Consider the following 17,506-nt stretch of genomic DNA (forward strand, 5'->3'; position numbering starts at 1 on the left):
TATGTCTTTCTCATATATGTGCTGCCAATTTCTCTCTTTCTACAGATTTAAGTAATTTTTTTTGTATTAGGATACTAATTCATTCATGCCTAAATAATAGAAATTATGGGTAGTGTTGCTTGTGTCTTGCTTAAACAATTACTTCCTATCTTTAAGTACGGAAGGTATTTTCCCGTGTTCTGAGTTTTATCACTTTCCCCTTTACAGTGGGTTTTAATCAACTTGGAGTTGATTTTTGTTTTTGTAAGGTTAATGTCAACCTTTGCTTTTACCATATGTTAATACAGTTATTCTGTAACCATGTGTTGACTTCAGTTATGAAAATGTCCATTGAAACATTTTCCACTGTCTTGCATGGCAGTGTCTCTCATACATGAAGCTTCTACCTAAGAAGGATCTGTTTCTGCTTCTGTACCTTCCATTCTTTCCTTTGGGTCTGAATGAATATTTGTCATCCAATACTACACTGTATTACTTATTACAACTTAATAATGAAGATGGCTGTGTAATTTGTTTTCCAAACTAGACAGCTATGAGAATAAAAGAAGGCACAAAAAATAAAATTATGTGAATTTTTGGAAATATTTATTTATGTGCAACTCAACTATTTTATATTGGGGAACCTATAGAAAGTTCTATTCAAAATTATTTTTAAAAATAAAAGTATCTGTGGCTTGGGGGATGGATCCAATAGGACATGGAGATTAAAGAGTATACTTAATCGTGCTGAAAAAAAAATAAAAATAAAATGAAAAAAGGAACCTAAAAATAAAATTATTTCTGAAAAATAAAGTAGCATTTACACAATATATCCATGGTCTTAGTCTGTTCCAGCTGCTATAACAAAATACCATAGACTGAAGAAATTCATTTGTCAGTTCTGAAGTGTGGGAAGTCCAGGACTAGGGCGCCAGCAGATTCAGAGTCTTCCTGATTCACTGTGTTCCCTGGTTCCTCTCGTGTTGGAAGGGGCAAAGGAGCTCTCTCCAGCCTCTTGGGAAGGACACTAACCCTCTTCCTGTGAGCTGGGCGTCTCCTGATCTAATCACCTTTAGAGGACCCACTTCCAAATACCATCACCTTGGGGATTAGCTTTCAACATATGAATTTTTTGGGGGGGAGACACAAACTTTCAGTCTATAGCAATATTACACATATTAAAGCAAGTCTTTAAAATCTTTTTTGATTGTCAGCATTAAAAGGTAATAAGAACAGAATAATTAGTCTTGGTAATAGTTACAAAATCATTTCGTACCTATATCTGTTTGTAATAGCCTGTCACAGTTCTTTTTCAGAAAGGAAGTTTTTGTTTTTCAACCCACTGTTATGTATAATTTATTGTAAAATCTACTGAAATCTTCAAATCTTTAATGTATGGTCAGTAATTTTGTTTGTTGAGATCTCTGGCTTTCCTCTGTAAACCCAAGTTTTTTGGGACAACGCTCCTTTCAGGAATTGACTGGTAGGATTATAGAAAATTCTGTTAACTGGATAATTTTCTTGTCTCTTTAGAAAACATTAAATGTGTAATTATTTTACCAAAATGTTTTCCAGGTACTGTTTTTTAGTTTCTATGCAATAATCATCTTTCTTTGAAAAAAATTTTTTGTAAAAAATCACTATAAATCAGTGGATTCTTATTTAGGATCCTTTTGAATGTTTTACCAAATTTATATGTTTGGAAATCATAGGCCGCCACTGTTTCATTCTGTCCCAGTCAGAACATAAATTTACTCAATTAAAATAGGAACTTCATCAAAAATTCTTCTCACAATCCAAGATATTCCAAATCGCACTTACAGAAGTTCAGAATTAAATTCTGTGTGCCATCTGAGCTCTCACTCTTTGATATGTTCCCTTTTTCCCTTCCTTTTGTCAGAGTAATTTTCAATGTCTTCTCGCTGGCCAGGTCTGTTTTCAGTAATTGCAAGTTGACCGGTTATTCAAAAGCTGAAGCTTCTTAGCACTCTATTCACTGAATATTTGGATTAAAGATTTCTAACCAATTCTAAACAAAAGGGGGCCGATGTTTCAAGAAACTGTTTACAAAATCATTCAGTAATATAGGCTTGATCCATCCACTCCGTTTCTGAACTTTGCCACTTTTGATTGGTTATCTGAAGGCTTTGCTTTCTTTTTCTAATGTTTATTTATTTCTAAGACAGAGAGAGACAGAGCCTGAGCAGGGGAGGGGCAGAGAGAGGGAGACACAGAATCGGAAGCAGGCTCCAGGCTCCCAGCTGTCAGCACAGAGCCAGACGTGGGGCTCGAACTCACAGACTGTGAGATCATGACCTGAGCGGAAGGCGGAAGCTCAACCAACTGAGCCACCCAGGTGCCCCTGAAGGCTTTGCTTTCTTAATTCTTCTAGAACACTATTAATTATTAGGCTACAGTTCCAACGCTTTGTGGCCACATATTTCTGGTGTGTTTTCACTATCTGTCAAAATGTTAATAGGATTATTTTTACCTTTCTCCTTGTAATTGTCCTTGTGACTTCTGCATGGATTAGAATCTATTCTCTTTTATCCCTCTGTTGCAGGAGGTGAAAGGACGGCTGGGGTAGGGAGGCTTTGCCCATTTCCTGGCTGGCTCCTGGGTTCCCTGCTCTGTTGTCCTCCTGCAGATTTACAGTCTGGCCTCCCTTCTCTCAGGTAGCTGTTCCTTGGTGTCTCAAAATGAGGTCTTTTCCAGGTCTTTTTTCCCCTTCTGCCCCATGCTGCACCCCCCAGAGCTCATGGGTTTGCTGCCTGGGAGCTGCCTCTTGTCTTGCTTCCTGGGACTTCTGGGACCCGCTCCTCCTGGGAGTCTCCCCTTTGGGCCGTCGGCATCTTCTCTCCCTCGTCCTCCTTCTCTGCTCAGTTTGGACTTTGCCTCTCTCGTTGTCCCTTGGCACGAGTGACCATCTCGTCTTCTGGAGGAAAGCATTTGTGGGAATTTCAAAGGCTTTGGGCCCCTTTCTGCAGGTGGCACTGTTCGAAGCCCTGCCCCCCTGGGTATTTGTGCTCCGCAGCAACTGGCCGGCAAGCCTGGAGGGCTTCCCGGTGTTCTTGTAGCTCTCAGCCTTCCAGACTCCAGGCTCAACCCCCTCTCTGGGGGGCAAGAAAAGGTTGACCTTACAGTAGTTTCTGCAGCACTTACAGGTTGTGGATCAGTTCGTTTCTTGTCCTGTTTAGTTTATTCCCACCCCCCAGATACTGATTTATGCTGGTTTGACCTCACGCATACGTTTCCTGGGGTCTTTTGAGATTCTTACTCATCTGGCTGTGTGGAATATACCGTCATCGTTTTTCCTTTCACTGTCCTAATTGATTCCTTTTCAGAAAGAATATTTTGGATATTCAAAGATTATGCTGCCAAAATGATTACATCGCTGGCTAATTACCCATTAATTTTCATTAGATGATACGAAGTAGAAGTTCCCATTCTGCCTTTCAAACCCACCCCTCAGAGACAGCCACTGTTAAACTTTTTTTTTTTTTTGACTTTTAAAACATTTTATATAAACTTAAAAACAAATATATTCTGGTTCCTATGCACTGAAATGTTCCATCCCCAAATTTGTATGTTGAAGCCCCAACCACTACATGTGATGGTATTGGGAGTTGGGGCCTGGGAAAGAAACTAAGATTAAATGAGGTCAGAAGGTAGGGTCCTTGTGATGTGATTAGTGCCCTTATAAAAAGAGACAGTAGAGAGACTTCTTATCTGTCTCCACCAGTGAGGACAGAGTGAGAAAGTGAGAAAGCCACTGTTAGCAACCCAGGAAGAGAGCCCTCACCTGAGAACTAAATCAACACCTTGATCTTGGACTTTCTAGCCTCTAGAACTATGAGAAATAAATTTCTGTTTTTCAAGTCATCCAGTCCATGGCATTTTGTTATGGTAGCCCAAGCTGACAAAAAAATCGGTATATTCGTGTTTTTACTGTATGCAATCTCATACATGCCGTTTTTTACATAACAATCTATTTTTAAATACTGACGTTTAGAGATTACTAATGACTGTTAAACTACTTTGCAAAACAGTTGTATCAGTTGACATTCTCCCTAACAATGAATTTGCTAAGAATGACTCCGCTTCACACACTACCTCTAGTGTTGAATTCAATTAATCCGAGATGAACGATGCCAGATGATTTTGTATTTAGATGAAGCCTGAAGGTATTATTTGAACTGGAATGGTAATACTGTGACAAATATAGTGCTGTTTGTTCTAAAGTTAACATCTATCACAGTTCTGTTTATGACCCGTAGTCGCTAATTCTAGTCCATGGAAAAACATGCAATGGGGGGCAAAACTCTAAGAATTTGAATGGGCCTGAAAAAAACAGATGAAACAGGTAAAATAGATAGTTAAGCACGCCTTGTAAATATCAAGACTTAGGGCATGCACCTGGAGAGCAAGCATTGGAAACTTAGTTGGAAAAATTCAAGATGTTAAAGGCTACGGGAAGGAAGGAGTGTCAGCAGGTTGACACTGGTCTGTCTGACAACAGGGACAACTCTGCTTTCAGCCTGTGATTGCAAAGCCTTAGCTGTCTAATAGTTGGGATCTTACCTGGTTGGAAAAGCCAAACCTCCGGTCCTAAGCTAACTGAGAGAAAACGCTGGCAAGGAGGGGAGACCTTGAGATGTGTCTGGCACCTGAGAGAACCCTGATTCCCAGAGTCCAAGCTCGCACCCCCTGCCCATTTGTGCCAGAAGAGGAGCTCATTATAGTCAGGACGGTGCTGGGATGTAGCTCAGGAGCAGAGGAAGATCTGTGCCTTCTGACCCCAAGCTGTTGGTCCAGCATTGATCCAAATTGTCTGGAGGCACAGACTAAATTAGAGACTTGTAATTTGAAGGTCTGAGCCTTGATGCTTGTGAGTAAAGAAATGCACATTCATGGGCCAGATTCTAAATTCAGAGATTATAATAATTGAGTGAAGCACCTGCATGTGAGCAGAGCCCACAAATTAGAAGTCAGAGCACAGATTTGGACAATAAAATTGGCTGGGAAATCAGTGCTCGCCCCAAGAATACAGCTATGCCTGGAAAGGAGTTTACCCTTGGACTGTTCAGTTACCCGAGCCAATAAAATGATCTCTGTTTGGACCTGTTTAGGATTCTCCCCCGCCCCCCCCCATCACTTTCTATAGAAGGAATCTTAACTGATGCTGCATGTGGCTAGCTGTCTTTGGTATAGTTGCATTATACAGGCATAAGCATCTTTCATGAAGCATGTATTAGAAGAAAAGATAAGTGATGGGGCACCTGGATAGCTCAGTTTGTTAAGCATCCAATTTCGGCTCAGGTCATGATCTTGCAGTTTGTGGGTTCATGCCCTGCATTGGGCTCTCTGCTGTCAGCTCACAGCCCTCTTCAGATCCTCTGTCTTCCTCTCTCTCTCTGCCCCTTCAATGTACTCTCTCTTTCAAAAATAAATAAACATTAAAAAAATTTAGAAGACAGGATCTGTGTGGTCCTGTTCAATTATTCTTTACACATACACACTTTCACTCAATAAATGTTGATATGTGCTGTTACTCTGTTAGCCGCAGAGTGAATGGAGAAAGACATTCTGCCCCTGAGGAGCTTACAACAAAGTGTCTTGTTGTTGTTGTTCTTAGAAGAGCAGATGTATAAGCAAACACAGGCAGTATTTATAGGCATATATCAGGATAGAAAGGTCTACAACAGATAATGTTCATCTGATATGAATGACTCATGATGGGGTTTTAGGAAGTCTGTGAACCCTGCAAAATTATGGGAAAAATATTGAGTATATGAGCATATAAGTAATCTTTTTTGGGGAGACTCTGAAGAGCTTTTGTCAGATAGTCAAAGAGATACCTCACCCCCAAACTGATTAAGAAGCACTGCTGTGTAGATTATTGTGGAACCACCAAAAAGGGAAGTAGTCAGTCATAAAATGGCAACTCTATTTAGAACACATTGAAGACATGCTCGCATTTATATTCCTCAAAAAGTAAAGAGTATATAACTCAATATATATTGGTTAAATGGATCAACAAACAAGGAGCTCTATCTGGAATGGTAAAGCAGCACTTGGGTGGTTCTATGAGAATGTCACTGGGAAATACTGTACCAAACCGGAGAATCCATTTGTATAATGGTGAGACTCTTCTTTTCTTTTAAAAGAAACAAACAAAAATCCTTGAAAATGTATTCTTAACCACTGCCACGTGACCATTTATTATATTATTTTCTACTGTGATCTTAAAAATCTTTATTTAGAATGACATCTGATACTTGCTATCGTTGAATCATTTTCCCGGAAATAATCACTAAATTTACCTTCTTTAAAAAAAATTTCCTTTGTTACATTAACATCTTCATCTGGTAACCTTATAAACATCTAAAACCAACATTAGTGGATATTATTTTTTTAATCTTTTTTTAACGTTTATTTTGGAGAGAGAGAGAGACAGAGACAGAGACAGAGAGACAGAGGGCAAGTGGGGGAACCATGAGGGGCACCTGGGTGGCTCAGTCGGTTAAGCATCTGACCAGCTCAAGTCATGATCCTCATGATCTGACAGTTCATGAGTTGGAGCCCTGCATTGGGCTCTGTGCTGCAGCTCAGAGCCCGGAGCCTGCTTCGGATTTTGCATCTCCCTCCCTCTCTCTGCCCTCCCCTGCTCACATTCTGTCTTTCTCTCTCTCAAAAATAAATAAACATTAAAAAAATATTAAAAAATTAAAACACCCCAAACTGAGATCATGACCTGAGCTGAAGTCGGATGCTTACCTGACAGAGCCACCCAGGCGCCCCTTAGTGGATATTATTTTAGGGGAATGTATCTATCTTCCCTTATTGGTAAGTTTGAAAGAAAATAGTCCCTATATTATTGACAGATTTTGTAAGGATTCAAGTATAAGGTAGCTCCCTCTGTTAAAAGGGATAATTTCTTTCAGGAAAAATAATCTCACCTTGTTTTCAGGTATATGTAAATTAACTTGGAGAGACTTTCCATCTTCCTATATAGACACAGGCATATTTTTCCTACTGTTCAAATCTTTTATATTCTTCACTAACTTCTGTTCATTTCTCCATATGGACCTTGCTCTGTGAATCTTGGAAGACATATTTTATCCTTGTCACTTTTTTACTTGCAAAACTCTATGTGTGTGTTGACATACATACTCAGCACAGTATTTGGCCAAAAATAAGCAATTTCTATGATGATGATGATCTCATTATGTGTGGTGCACTACATGCATTCGGTGGAAAGCATTCATGGAAGCACTTAAGTCTATATGTGCTAACTCTTAATCACAAATAATATTATTTAGCATTATATTCTCCAACACTCTGAATCTTGATATTGTTTTAGAGTGCCTATTCTAATTTGACTAACACTGGCCACTCTATCCAGTGGGGCCTTCACCTTGAATAGAAGGATTCATTGGTTGTGCGAAGTTATCAAGAGGGACTTTTGAGGAATGCAGTTTCCCTGGACCTCATTTTAGTCCTACTGAAGCAGGTCTGTGGGGAGAGGCCCAAGGTTACCAATCCCTACTTGACTCTCTGCCCACCAGCCTTTGGAAACCAATGAGCTACATCACCTTGGAAGTATACAGAGAGGGAACAAGTTCTAGTTTTGCTCAGTGAACCTAATTGAGTCCAGGTCAACTGAGGCCATCAAGAGACTCTGGCACATTGTTGCTAATTAACCAGAGTCCTCAGACACCTGATGGTGCCAGAACCTGCCTTTTTCTTTACAGAGAGGTTATATTAGTAAACTCTAGTTGGCCTAAAAGCTAAAGGTTTAATCTTATCTTCTTTATAAATAAACAGGCTACTCTTTATTAGCTCTTTATGTTTAATCTGCTTTTAAAAATACAGATATGCTGGTCAAGAATTTGCACATTATCTATGAATTGTGAAAGCATAACATTCTTTTCCAGATCAATAGGTATATAAGAATGCAATTTATTTTCACTTATATGTGGTGCATAGTGTATAATAAAGTCAAAGAGGATGTGCCTATTTTTGTGCACCCAGAAGACATTCAAAATGAAAAAAGAAAATGTCTCAGGGTGGTTATATATTTGATTTATGGGGTGGAAATATTCAAGCAGCGATTCTCACCAGAAAAAAAGATGTTAGATTTCACTTTCTCTGGTAAAATGGTTTGGCAGATGTTAATTCTAAGGAATTGGGGCAAATGTTTGAGAAGACAACCAGTGTATTGTTTTATATATTTTATAATGTAAAAACAGAGTAAGAAAACTGTCTCCCTTCTGATGCATAACAAACGTTGCCATTTAAATAGGAATAAAAGTACAGATTCCCATGAAAATAAGTCTAATCATATAAGAACTTTGAATTCTTTTAAAGATAGAAGCATAGATGCCATCCTGAACACAGTACACCTGGAGTTCTGTTCTGTGTGTAGATAATTTCTGCAGTGTTCTCTTGCAAAAAGCTCATCCTGTTGCCAGATCCCTCAAGATAATGTATTTGCAACTGTGTACTAGTCAGGAACCTCCTGAAATGTGCCTGTGCTTTTAAACTACTCTGTGCCATTAGTCACACTCTCAGGTGAAACCCACGTAGGAGTTTCCAGACTCCACAGCCTGCTTTTTCTGATAAATGAAACCTACATTCCAGCCAAGCTATTTGCCCTTCTTTTTTACTGTGTTACATTTGAGCTGATAAGCCAACAAGGATCAACATTTACTAACCTGGTTAACACCTTCTCTGAATATATTTTATATCATGTTGATTTTAATGAACAGCGATGTTCCTGAAGACAGACTTTCAAAGCATTACCTACATTTCCTCAACGAATCCTGACCACATTCAGAAGAGCCAGTTTGCTTATTATACAGTGTCACTCATGATGGCACTCCATCCCTTCTCTCTAGTCTCGTCCTTGATACCCCCACATGCCCCTAGACTCTAGCACAGCCCACTTGCCCATAAAATTCTCCCTGCTGGGTTCCTTCAAGCACCAGAGCCTTTGGACATTGGAGGTCTTCTTCAAGAATCCTTCCTAATGTCACTCCATGCCCCTGATAGAATCCTGGGGTCCCTCTCAAAATCAGATTGGAGTCAAGCCCTCCTCCGAAGTCTCCTAAATTGGTAATCCTTGAGCGTTCCTTATTGTATTGTGGTTGCCAGACTAGTCTTTTTCTCTGCTCCTTGACTAAACTTCCCAAGGTCAGACATCTTGGTCTCCCCAGAGAACTGATGTACAATGAGCAGAATAGGACGGGTTGTTGGCATTTTACTTTCAGAGGGCGTGTACCCTTGAAGTGTCTTACTTTAAAACATCTTAATTCATGGGAACTGTTAGAGGAAGGCAAGGTTCAGATTCCTTAAAAACAAAGAACAGACTATAGTCTATCGTAGAAAGAAAGTATTTCTGTCCCAATTATAAAAAAAAAATCAGATAAAACAGTTATTTTAATGCAGTATATCAGACTTTTACTAAGCATCATTGAAATATTTTGTGAGACATAATTTGACTAGATATGAATAACAACAAGATAAAAATAACAGTGCCTGGTTTTGGTTCTTCCCTTTGTTTGAGAGTAATGGACCTTTAATTTTATATATTGTTCATTTTTTTTAAATTTCCCCATTCCTAGTACTCTTTGTGATTTAATCACACACACACACACACACACACACACACACACACACACACAGAGAGAGAGAGAGAGAGAGAGAGAGAGAGAGCGATGCTAATGTTCTGAGACACTATTAGAATTTGTGTGTCTCTGATTAAAATTAACAATGCAATACTGAAGAGAAATTTGCATTATTATCTAATAAATGTGGATATGTATGCTATGATACTTCTGACCTCAGTCCTTAAAAGTCTGGTTTAGTAAGTGTCACCAAATGGGATTTATAATATAAAATAAATGCTAGATGCTACAGAGTGGAAACAATGACTATATGTGGGTGTTGGGATTACTTATAACTTTTAAAATTGATTATTTGTTGTAATTGTCTATAATGTACATACAGTAGTTGTATAATAACAATATATATGAACACACAAATTCTGACATTGACCAGATTTAAATGATAATTGTCAATTACCCACTTAACTTTGTATTAGGCAGAGAAGTTAAGAGAGTTTCAGCATTTTCTAGTCCCTTAAAAATATTCTGTGATGAGGTGGTGATTCTCAGGTGAGGAGTTCTGAGATTATAAATTCCTTGAATATAAAGAAAAAGTTACAGTTTCATCTTGGATGCCAGAAGCTCTCCCATACAGATGTGAATTAAGTAACTATTACTTTGGTGTGTTCCTAGAGCAGTGGTTCTCAGCTGCGGTGATCTCAGCTGCGGTGACCTTGCTCCCAGGCATTTGCCAATGCTCGTGGACATTTTGAGTGGCCAGAACTGGGGAGAGTTGGGTGTGCTACTGATGTTTGTGAGTAGAGAATATGAAGCTTGCTGAACCTTGTGCAAAATGTAGGACAGTTCCCTCCTCCCCGCAAAGAAGAATTATCTGACCCTGAACCTCAATAGAGGTGATGGCTGAGAAACACTGTTGGAGTAATTGTGAATAGCTTGATCCCAATAGTAGTGTTGGTCCTTAGCTTTAAAATACATCCCTTAGGAATTTCTAGGAGTCTGTCAATAACGGGAGCATTCACTGAAGCACAGCTTCAGGCTTGCACATGAAACTTGAAGCTGAAAGTAAACATGAAGTGGTTGTGTTGGGGAAGGGAGTTAGTAGAAGATGACAGTATATTGGACTTGGGAGAAGAAAAAGTATCTATTTTAAAGAACAAATAAGAGGGTTCCTTTCAGCAGAACTTTTGCCATATTTTTCTTGCAACAGAAACTTAAGGTCTTTTTCATATTCAACCAAGGAGCTTTCAATTACTGTGAACAAGAGTTTGACCTGAGCTGAAAGTCCAAGCTACCAGGCTTGGAGGCACATGGGGTGCAAAGGGCACTGGGTTGGGTGGCAGTGGGTTGCTGCACAGCTGGGCAGTGGTTGTCTGTGTAGGAATTTCAGCCTGAGAACCCTTAACAGCAGTCACTGTGCTCACCTTTTCCCTTTTAGGGTAGCAGGAGGGCTCCAGTGGATTTCCTATATTCATGTTAAAATGCTAGCTGCCTTCAGATCATATTTGTGTTTTGGAACTCAGTCTGGTCTGCCTGTGAGCCTTCTGTGTGAGCTTTCTTAACTCAGGGACCCTGTGGGCTTCCCGAGCCAAGCATTTTCTGAACTTTCTATCTCGCACAGGAGAGCTCAAGAGAAATATAAACCTGTCAAATTAGGAAGAAACAAACTGACAAAAAATGAAGGGGTAGATAGGAGAAAGCTGTGAAATTAAATCATGCCACCCAGGTTTTAAACAACTAAATCTAGAGATAGAGATAAGGATAGATAGGCAACAGAGATAATCAAGAAAAAGTCGTCTTAACATTAACCTAAAAAATTTACAAAAATCCTCACGTTGAGTTTATAAGAAGAAAGGCCTTGAATTATTGCATTCCATCTAGATTTCATCACAAGGGCACAACCGGTTCAAAACGACAGGGAGAGAGAATCATCTCAGGATTTAGAATGTGATATGTTCACTTTCAGGTTCTGCAGAATCTCCTATTGCATAATAGCAATGCAGACTACAGATAATATCTTCCGCATATATTTATTTATACAATAGAAAATGCCAGACCTATACTCACGTCCACAAGCCGACTTTATGTTGTATTTAAATCTGGTTTGGTTTAAGAGGGTTGAAAATTTAAATTTAAGAGAAGAGTAATCCCGACAAGAGGGGGGAAGAATGCTTTCTAAAATTTTAAGGGATTTTTTCCAAAGGATATCGAGGTCTACGTCACTCGTTGAGAAAAGAATATTTTATTCAATGCCAAAATATCTAAGCTATCAGAAGAGAGAAGAATTCAAAGACTATCTCTTCAGCTGAAGCTGGGTTCACATACAAAGCTCAGAAAAAAAAAGTTTTATTCCATGTTTAATCTTCAACAGAACCTCAATTTTTGCTTACTTAAAAGATGCTTTGAGGTAAGGATAAACTTGCCATAGGATATATATATATCGGTTAGTTTCTATATCTCCTATGTAGTTAAAAAAATTTAACATGTTGAAATCCAAAGTGCCAGAATGATATACCTACACGAATGGCCTTTTTAACACATTACATGACACGGAAAAATCAACCAGCCCTCAGACTGCACCAGGCTTTGATGGTTACCGTGTACGTTTTATATGAACTTAGGATTCATGTTTAGTAAAATTTAGTATGTATCTTATGCGCGGAAAGGGCTGCCTGGTTGAATCCTGACCATTACGGTTTTCAACTTGCCATTAAAAAAGAAAAGAAAAGACCCCCTTCTCCATGTGCCAACACTCACAGCCCCCCCCCCCCCCCAGAGGAAAATGAATACGAATGGGGATCCATCCTTTTGGTTCTCCCGAGATATTTACTTAGAACGATGGCACATAGTATTGCCCATGTGAGTGTGCACCGGACAGAGTATGTAGGTCATTAGGAAGCAGAGGAAGGAAGGTTGACCGTAAGTGGCCGGGTGGAGCAAACCCCTGCCCTAGGTGACAGCTAGAGAGAGCTGGAGATGGCGCTGCGCTCTGGGTGTGCGCACCGGGGAGCTGGCCCCACGCGGCCTCCTGTTCCCGCCGCCCGGGGGGAGCGGGGGGGGGGCGGCGGAGTGGGCAGGGCCTTCGGGTAAAACGATACGTTTGCCCACAGTTTCGTCCGGCACGGCAGGAGCCGGGAGCGAGGGGGACCCCAGGTTTTCCCAGCGCGTCTGTTGCTTTGCATTCTCGGAACTCCCGGAGCCAACGCTAAGGGGCACCAGAGGCTCGGGCTGCAGCGGCCGCCTCCGGGGCAGCCCGGCAGCCCGCTGCTGCGGAAGTCCTGGCGGTAGCGAAGCCGGACTCAGTGGGGGCTGGGGCGCACCCCTTCCGAGGGGGGGGGTCCCGGGGGTCTGGGATGCTCCAGATACGAGGAGGAATCCTCCGTGGTCAGGACGTCGAACCGGGAGCAGAGCGCTAGGCGGCCACCCCCGGTAGCCCAGGTCTTCTTAACTGTTTTTTCCTAAGACCCTGTGAGGTTGCCTGTAACCTCCTAATTTTATTTTGGAATATGTCGCTGTAACATACGCAGCTACGACTGTAGATAACAGGTGCGCGCACACACACGGCATCCCTTCCAAACACTAAAATCATCTGACAATTCAATACACTGGAGGCTGTTGATCTCCAGTTGTCTGGGGCTCCCTAGGCACCTGCAGAGAGCAAATGTCCTCTCCTGTCTTGTCCAGACCATTCGTATTTACTCTCTTGCCCCCATCCTTTCATCTGACCTCCATCATTCCTTAGTGGAGAAGGCAGTACCCAGACCCTCGCCCCGCCGGAAACCTCCCAAGTGCCGCCCGCCCGCCTGCCGCTCGGACTTTCTCCGGAGGCAGAGCGGGAGCGGGAAATGCTGTAGACATTAGCCGGCATCCTCGGCCGTGCGCTCGGCATTCTGACCTCGGTCAGTGGGAGCAGAAGAGAAAACCCTAAAGCGGCCTCGGAGCTCCGGCGGGGCCCGCTGGCGCAGCCGGCCCCCACCCCGCCGGCCCCCACCCCGCCGGCCCCCGAGCGTCCTCGCCCTCCCGCTGCGCCCGGGGCCCAGTCCGGTGCCAATGCGCCAGGATGGAGAGATCTCCGCGCGGGAGGAGATGACGCAAAAGCCAGTGCTCCCCCCAAAAAAAGTGTTTCTCCAGGACGAAGATGGCGGCAACTTAGCCGGGGACTGAAGATGACTGTGGCTCTCGGGAGGCCCAGCCCAGGCGATTCGGCCCCGAGGTCCGGGGGAGGCGGCGTCAGCAGTCGGAGCCCGGCCGCGGCGGCGCCCGCGGGCAGACCTGCGGCGGCGGCGGCGGCGGCGGCGGCGGCGGCGGCGGCGGCAGTTCGAGCGCGGGGTGGGGGGTGGGGGGGAGGGAGAGCCCTGCCGGCGGCGGCTGCCCAGGCTCCGGACTCGGGGAGAGCGAGCGAGAAGTAGGAGCAGGCGGAGGAGGAGAGAAAGGAGAAGGAGAGGAAGGAGGAGGAAGAGGAGGAGGAGGAGGAGGAGGAGGAGGAGGAGGAGGAGGAGAGGAGCGGAGCTGGGGAGGCGCTCGGGTCGCCGTCAGTGGGCAGCGGAGACGCGGCATGCCCCTGGCAGGGGAGAGCGGGCTGTCCTCAGCGGGGCCATGGGGACCCGCGCTGTGACAATGCCTGGGTGAGAGAGGATCAGCGCCAGCCACCCCGCCACCTCCACCATCACCTCCTGCACTCAGCTCACCACCGGCCACCAGCCCCTGCCTCCTCCGACTGCCTCTCTCTCTCTCTCTCTCTCTCCCTCTTTCTCTCTCTCTCTCTCTCCATTATTGTTTTCCACTCTACAGACGATGGGGTCGGCTTATGATTAGGTCGGGAGCAAGTCAGATCTTCCTCCAAAGATTGGTAATATTTATGTAGGCAAAAAGAGAAAGGAGAAAGAGAGAGAGAGAGGGAGAGAGAGAGAGAGAGAGAGAGAGAGAGAGAGAGAGAGAACCGGGAGGAGGGGATAAGGAAATTAAACCCTTTAAGTCAATGCATATTGTGGTGACACCGGCACAGGAGCCCTCACGGTGGAGTCGGCCAGGGCTGTGCGTTCCCAAAATATGACCAGGGGTGCTTGGATGTGTCGGCAGTATGACGACGGCTTAAAAATCTGGTTGGCCGCACCCCGGGAGAACGAGAAACCGTTCATCGATTCAGAGAGGGCTCAGAAATGGCGACTGTCTCTGGCATCTCTCTTGTTTTTCACAGTCCTGCTCTCTGATCACTTGTGGTTCTGCGCCGAGGCCAAGCTGACCCGGGCCCGGGACAAGGAGCAGCAGCAGCAGCAGCAACAGCAGCAGCAGCAGCAGCAGCGGCAGCAGCAGCAGCGGCAGCGGCAGCAGCAGCAGCAGCAGCAGCAGCGGCAGCGGCAGCAGGAGCCCTCCTGGCCCGCGCTCCTGGCGAGCATGGGGGAGTCCTCGCCCGCCGCCCAGGCGCACAGACTCCTCTCCGCCTCCTCGTCCCCCACCCTGCCCCCCTCCCCGGGAGACGGCGGCGGCGGCAAGGGCGACCGAGGCAAAAACAACCGGAGCAAGGCTCTTTTTCTAGGAAACTCTGCCAAACCGCTGTGGCGCCTGGAGACTTGTTACCCCCAGGGCGCCTCTTCGGGCCAGTGCTTCACGGTGGAGAGCGCGGACGCCGTGTGCGCCAGGAACTGGAGTCGGGGGGTAGCGGCCGCGGGGGAGGAGCAGCAGGTGAGGGGGACGCATCCAACTCCGCTCTGGAACTTGTCGGATTTTTACCTTTCGTTTTGTAATTCCTACACACTTTGGGAATTGTTCTCGGGGTTATCCAGTCCCAACACTTTGAACTGTAGTCTGGATGTGGTGCTCAAGGAGGGCGGCGAGATGGCCACTTGCCGGCAGTGCGTCGAGGCTTACCAAGACTACGACCACCACGCTCAGGAGAAATACGAAGAGTTTGAGAGTGTGCTCCATAAATATTTACAGTCGGAGGAGTACTCGGTGAAATCCTGTCCTGAAGACTGTAAGGTAGGAACAGTGGGTTTTTTTTTCGCCCCCTCTTGCGCTTTACTGTCTGTGTGTGTTTGGCCGGAGACGTCCTCTAGAGTTTTAAAATAGTTTTTTTTTTTTTTTTTTTTTTGACTCTGGTTTTGTTACTTCACTTGTTGTTTTTGTGGTTAGGAGGGCCTGACTTGCTTAAGTTGGGAACACCTTGAGGATTGCCGGTGGACTGGTGCCTTCTGGGAATCCTTGGAAGCTCAGGAAAGACCCTGGTGTTCTGAGATGATAAAGCTGATGCTTTGCTATCTGTTACATCTATGCAGTTGGTTCAAACTCTGTTACCATTTTTTTAATGGAATTTGAATGCAGCTTGTTAGGAAGACAGATGGAACTGGATACTGATGACCCCAGATAAAATCAGAGTCAGTGACAGGCATGTGTGGTTTGGCTTATGGACCTGCACACATGATCTCTCTGATATAGTGACATCATTAAGTTGGTTGGCCAGAGGGACAAAAGAAAGTGTTTGTAGTTGTTTATGCAGGAAGAATGAAAAAGCATTTTACTTTTTTCACAGGGGTAATTCTGGTTGTTTGGGAAGTATGGAGGCCTACCTAAGTGTATTTATTCACCATAAGTTTCCTGTTTTCTCTTAGACATTTGTATAATAACTGATCTGAGACTCATTATGAGTAGAAAGTTTTATTTAAATATCTGGTGATCGATGAACAGTGTTAGCTAATTTAACACACCTTACGTAATTAGCTTTAATTATCAGGATCCTCTACAGAAGTGCTACACGGCAAATGCTAGATGCTCTGGGCTCCTTAATAGAGTGTATTATATTCAGCCTCTTCCTGTTGAATATAATAATGGATATAATACTTGCTGATTGACAAAGGAGAAGCCAATGCAAGTTTCTTAAGAAATGGTCAATGTAATTAATCAAGGGCGCCAGTGCCAGGAGAAGTGTCTCTGTCCGTGGTGCTGAAATGAGATTTGCCCCAGAGCTCTGTTGAAGATGAATATACTGCAGTGACCTTTTAGTAGGGAAGAAATGATGACAGAATCTCAATAAGCCTTTATGTTTCATCCCAGGGGTAATCTCTTAAACAGCACAAGAAAATACTATTGCTTTTCAGAAGAAAAAAATACACCACAGTCTCTTCCTTTCTCTTGACTACTCCCCCAAGTCCACTCAGGAACAGAACTGTCCCTCTTCTGCCTCACTTGCTTTGTATTGGGGAAGTGTAATCAAGGGCAGTATGGATCAAAGGCTTTTGTGAATACTTTGACTAGAGAAATGGGCAAAGGGATACCTGTTTAAAATGAACATAGTTCAAGGGCTGTATTTTACTTTGGATTGATTAATTGTGCTTTTGACAATTAAGCTAAACTCAAACTAAACTTGCTTTGTCAACATTCTTTAAAAGACTAGAAATAGGGCTTCTTTTCAGATAGTAATACTGAGTTTACAACATTAATCTGGAATGCTACTTCACTAGATAAATGGATCTTAAACTTTCTGTTTTTCTTAAACATACCACTATAACTCATGCCTGGGGATCAAACTTACTCTTAATGGCAGAAGTTAATGAATGACTAGCATATTTATTGCATAGTTATTTATTTTGACAAGATATGTTGCCTCAGAATTGTAAAGATAAGGACACTCATGTGTCTGCTAATTACACTGCTAATAAAAAGGTTGCAAAGATTTCACTGTAGTTATGTTCAAAAGTGGTAGCTTGTAATAATATAATTTTGTTTGCTTCCCTGAATGCAAACTTTTATAGAAATTTCTAGTAATCCCAATTTGCATAGGACAGTATTTAAAACATAGTCTGTATTGTCAATAGACGGCAACATATTTTCAGATAAACATGTCAGATAGATTTTTGTTCAAATACCCAGATTTTAAATATATGTAAATGTTTATCTTCTCCTTG

The 17,506-nt window shown here is 43.1% G+C and overlaps 1 protein-coding gene across 2 annotated transcripts in view; it reads left to right on the forward strand.

The window, feature by feature from the left end:
- The first annotated feature begins 14,080 nt into the window (after positions 1 to 14,080).
- Positions 14,081 to 17,506, forward strand: part of NALF1 (NALCN channel auxiliary factor 1) — a 631,265-nt gene continuing 627,839 nt past the window's right edge. The window contains exon 1 of one of the 2 annotated variants that reach the window (XM_058743067.1): positions 14,081 to 15,584. In XM_058743067.1, coding sequence (XP_058599050.1) covers positions 14,655 to 15,584 — 930 coding nt within the window. In that variant the 5' untranslated portion in view covers positions 14,081 to 14,654. The remainder of the gene's footprint in view (positions 15,585 to 17,506) is intronic. The other variant, XM_058743057.1, reaches the window with a different exon arrangement.

This window comes from Neofelis nebulosa, chromosome 1 (genome assembly GCF_028018385.1).
Source record: "Neofelis nebulosa isolate mNeoNeb1 chromosome 1, mNeoNeb1.pri, whole genome shotgun sequence".
Lineage (NCBI taxonomy): Eukaryota > Metazoa > Chordata > Mammalia > Carnivora > Felidae > Neofelis > Neofelis nebulosa.